The following is a 4,545-nucleotide window of genomic DNA, read 5'->3' on the forward strand; positions in this document are numbered from 1 at the left end:
TGGCAGAGGAGATTCCCTTTTCTTGCTGCAGCCCCTCCCCGCGGCGTGAAATGAGCAGTTTAACCCGGGAGGCAGACGCCGGCAGAGATAGCTGCAAACCCCACCGCCCGGGGACGCCGACTGAGGCAGCGCACGGGCGCAGGGAGGAATTTATTCATTAGGAATTTGCTGAAGCATGTAATGCTGCCGCGGTTCTGGTCGGTGCTATCAGCTACAGGCAACCTCGGTACGCTCAAATATCCACGGCTGCAGAGATACCTGTGCACAGGTTTGACACGACGGTACCGGAGACTGTTCTGTTCATGTTTACCACAGCAAATTAAATGTATCCCTACGGATGGTTACTGGGCTATAGCGGAGAGGTACAGCCCCTGTTCCGTAAAATAGTTTGGTGCATTGCCTTCAGAAAGTTTGGTCATTACCCGTTATTGTCTCACTACAAGACAACCTCAGCATGAAGTCCTCAGTAAGGAAAGTCTATAATTTAGGTACTAATTAAAGGGATCCCTTTTGACTGTCTAGACCCATTTTTCAGTCTCAAAAATGAAGATAATTGCTCTAAACCCTTTATTCCAGTGCTAAAATGGCTTTTTGGCTACCTAAAGTACACTTTGTGGCATTTGAGGGCTGATGCGTGCACAAGATGTGAGACTGATTGGCTCAGGTGCCTTGTTTTTTCCCCCAAAGCACTTCCAAGTTGAAGTTGGAATAGTTGAAAAAAGTTATGACCCAAACGCTTCACTTCTCTTTCACCGTGGCCTTTCTATTAACACTCCCTTTTGTCAGAAAAAGCGGAGAACGATCCCCCTTTGCTGACGTGAGAGGTTTTTCCAGTTGGGTCACAGCCCCCAGGGGTTGGGGAGGTGCTGCGCAGGCTGCTTTGTTCCCTCACCCCTTCCCCGACCTGCGCTGGGGGAGACCACAGCCCTTCTCTGTCCCTTTCTCACCCTTAAAAAACTCTTCCAAGGCCCCAAAATAGATTTTTTCTTGCTACAGTTTAGGACTGCTGCTTCTTGTTCTGTCCACCAGACATTAATTAATCCCTTCTTCTTGTCAGCAGCCCTCGTGGATATTTATAGGTTATCGCCCCGTCTCTGCTCCCCCCTCTCCTTTCCGTTCTGTAGCCCCAGAGGACCACCAGCATCTCCAGCCCACCCGCATCACTGTTGCGGGTTTCGCCCAGCGCTCAGCACTGGGGAGAGACTCCTTGAGTGTGACTGGGGTGACTGGGAGGGACTGTCGCTGAAGTGACAAGTGGGTGACAGTACCATCCTTGCAGTGATAGACACCATTTTGAGCACCTCAGGTTTTACCGCGCCGTTAAATGCCCCTGGGGCTCGCGGGAATGCGTAACACGCTCGGCAGCAGGGGGAGAGCGCGACTGCCGCGGGTGCCGGGAATACGCTCCACGAGGAACTCCTCAGCCCTGTGTTACTTCTCGCTGGAACGCGGGGACATCCCGCCAGCCTTGTCCCTACGGAAAATGCCGCAGGGGCCGGGCAGGAGGAAGGCGTGTGTTCAGGGCAGCCCCGACCAGAACGGAGCAACGTACTGCGCGTTCTGGAGAGGGAAACAGCGGTAAGGAGCGTTGGAGATGCCGCTTCATTCTCCAGGGGAGACCACCTCGTGCTCTGCAGGTGAGCACGATGCAGCTCCTGCGCATACGAGCGTGAGGAGTGAGTCCAGAGCGTGAAAACTTTATCTCAAATGTTTCACTTCGTGTGGCTCCAGAGCCAGCGAGCGCCCAGCCATCACCCCGCCGGGGCGAGCGGGGTCTGTCCTCTGCCCCACACCCCACGGGGCTCCTGTCCAGCAATGGCAATCGCTGCCCGAGTGCTCGCTGCCGCCTTGGCTTCATCTCCGCGCCGGCGCTGGCCTCAGCATCACTGCCACTCTCTGGGCTGGCCGGGAAAAGCAGAGCCCCGGCAGCGCGCGTCGCCTGGCGCTGGTGGGGATGCAGCCCCTCGCTCCCAATGTCACCCCCCGTCTCCTGCCGTCACCCTGCACTCCTGCCATCACCCCCCACTCCTGCCATCACCCCTCACTCCCGCTGTCACCCCTGGCTCCTGCTGTCACCCCTCGCTCCTGACATCACCCCTGGCTCCTGCTGTCATCCATCTCCTGCTGTCACCCATTGCTACCACTGTCACTCCTTGCTCTGCCATCACCCCTTGCTCCCACCGTTACCCCTTGCTCCTGATGACACCCCTTGTTCCCACTGTCACCCCTCATTCCCAGTGTTACCCCTCACTCCCGCCATCACCCCTCACTCCTGCTGTCACCCCTCATTCCACCGGCACCCCTCGTTCCTGACATCACCCCTCACTCCCGCTGTCACCCCTGGCCCCTGCCGTCACCCCTCACTCCTGCCATCACCCCTCGCTCCCGCTGTCCCCCCTCACCCGCCGGCTGCAGCGTGGGAGCGCCGAGCTCGGACCACAATGAGCCTCTTGCGTATGGGCTTGTTATCAACCTGCCGCGCACACGGACCGGGAAACCCCCGAACGCCCCCCCAGCTCCAGGCGGGGAGGCAACAATAATTTCATTACTATTTTTGGAGCGTAGGAAAAGGGAGCGTGAGCAAAACAGCAGCTGATGGTTGTGAGCGCGTCCTTCAGGCGAGCTGCGACACGGCTGCCCAGCAGACGAGAAACCCTCCTCTGACCCCGCGGACCCACATGCATGGTGACTTTCCGAAGCCACGTTCCATACGCAGCCTTTCCCACCTAAGATTAGGGAAGTGTGAAGTAAGACTGCCCCCCGGTAAGAAATGATAAGGATTTTGATCTATTAATCAGCGGTTTTGATGGTCTGAAGCCCAACCCTGATTCGTGCTACGAACACTCACACCGACGCTGGATGTGGCCTTTCGTCATTCACGGGGGCTGAGCTCAGTCGGGGGTCCGACTCAGGGAATGAAGTCCTCTAAGAAACAATCTTTCCTCTGGACCTACACTGGAAGAAGTCGTCGTGTCAGTGTTGGGCGCTTCGGGAAAAGGGGCCGTAAGTGTCCGCCACCGACCAGCGGGGCGCTGGGGGGGTGTACGCCGCTGTGTGCGAAGGTGGATGGGCACAAACAGTAGCTGAACTTCCAATTCTCTTTCAACCTTTTCTGTCCCCAAAATAAATCTTCAGCCGCTAATAGAAATAAAATGGTCTCTTTTGTTGTTATTTTCAGTGTTTTATATATTAACCACGACATTGAAACGGGCTGCTCGAGGACCACTGCGTTTCATAGGAAACAACCTTTTTTTTGGTTTTTCTTGTTGTTGTTGTCATTGTGTTTCTGTTTCTCTGTTCACTTACAATTACCAGGAAGGGAGTTTTGAGTTTAACGAATAGCCAAGCGCTAAAACATTTAGAAGTGATCTTATCTTTATCTGATTTCTGTCACTTTGTAGATTACTCAAATCTGTATTTCCCGGTGTCCCTCCGAGGATAATTGTAAGCAGTGTATTTCCCTCATCTCGTGTTTATCCACAGATCATCATAATTTGATTTTGAAATTTCTTGGGAATTACACCTTTTCTCAGGTTATTCACTGCCACGGGAGATCCAATTCCTCTGCACACCAAATAAAATTAGAGAGGCTGAGGAGAAAAGATTAATTTCCGAGACCTTTGACTCTCTTCCGAGCAGTCTGAAGGAGCCCCTGGTTTGCCTCCGTGCAGCCGTGTCACCCCGATGTAATAAGTTCTCCATTAGACTCTGATGGTGTGGGACCGCGGTGATTCACAGACTGTGCATCGGTGCCGCGGGATATTTGCCTTTTCTCACCCCGCAGCACTCGCTGTGTTGCTGCGATGGAGAGCCGGAGCAGCGCTGGTGGTTTGGCAGGCAAATGTAAGCAATGATTTTAAACCATAAAGTTGAAACGTTCGTACGTTCTGTGCGCTCAGGCTCAGCCCATTTCACTGTTATTCATTCCGGTATTGCCGGAGAGGCCGGGAGTGCGACGGTGACGGCAGCTAGCCGAGGCTCGCTCGGCTCCTCTCTCCTCAGAGCCATGGAAAGGTGGGGGAGAAGGGGACAGAAATAAGCCCACGGGTTGCAAGCGAACAAGTTGCTCACCCCGGGGACTGCCCGACCTGGGCCAGAGCAGGGAGATGCTCTCCGGCCTTTGCGGAGGTCGGTGCTTGTTTCTCCTCAGACGGTTACACCAAGGGTGACGCCTCACTCCCCGCTGCTGGGGGTTCCCTGCCACCCGCTGCCAAAGGCTTAATTTTTAATGAGGAGCCACCGACGGCTTCTTCTGCCCGGCAGAAGCGGCGGGTGCATGGAGGGCTGGTGGTGGTGTTGCGGGCGGTGGGACTCTTCCCACCTTCTCCAGCGCAGCACCCACTGGGGTCCCAGCGCCGCGCTGGGCACCCGCTTCCCAAAACCCCGGCAGCAGCCACGGGACCGGGCTCCTCTCCTCCTGCCTGCGAGCAACCCCGTGCCATTTCTGCCGAAGACAGGAGAAGGGCCCCATCCCAGGGGGTGTCCGTGGGGCATCTGGGCCCGACGCTGCCGCCCGTCCCCCCGGAGCCGCTCTCTCCTCTCCCC

The 4,545-nt window shown here is 55.8% G+C and overlaps 1 protein-coding gene across 1 annotated transcript in view; it reads left to right on the top strand.

Moving 5' to 3' along the window:
* The first annotated feature begins 1,345 nt into the window (after nucleotides 1–1,345).
* TCERG1L (transcription elongation regulator 1-like) overlaps nucleotides 1,346–4,545 on the top strand; it is a 96,474-nt gene continuing 93,274 nt past the window's right edge. The window contains exons 1-2 of the mRNA XM_009892743.1: nucleotides 1,346–1,578; nucleotides 1,732–1,948. Coding sequence (XP_009891045.1) covers nucleotides 1,346–1,578; nucleotides 1,732–1,948 — 450 coding nt within the window. The remainder of the gene's footprint in view (nucleotides 1,579–1,731; nucleotides 1,949–4,545) is intronic.

Source organism: Charadrius vociferus, unplaced genomic scaffold (assembly GCF_000708025.1).
Source record: "Charadrius vociferus isolate BGI_N301 unplaced genomic scaffold, ASM70802v2 scaffold38, whole genome shotgun sequence".
NCBI classification, from domain to species: domain Eukaryota; kingdom Metazoa; phylum Chordata; class Aves; order Charadriiformes; family Charadriidae; genus Charadrius; species Charadrius vociferus.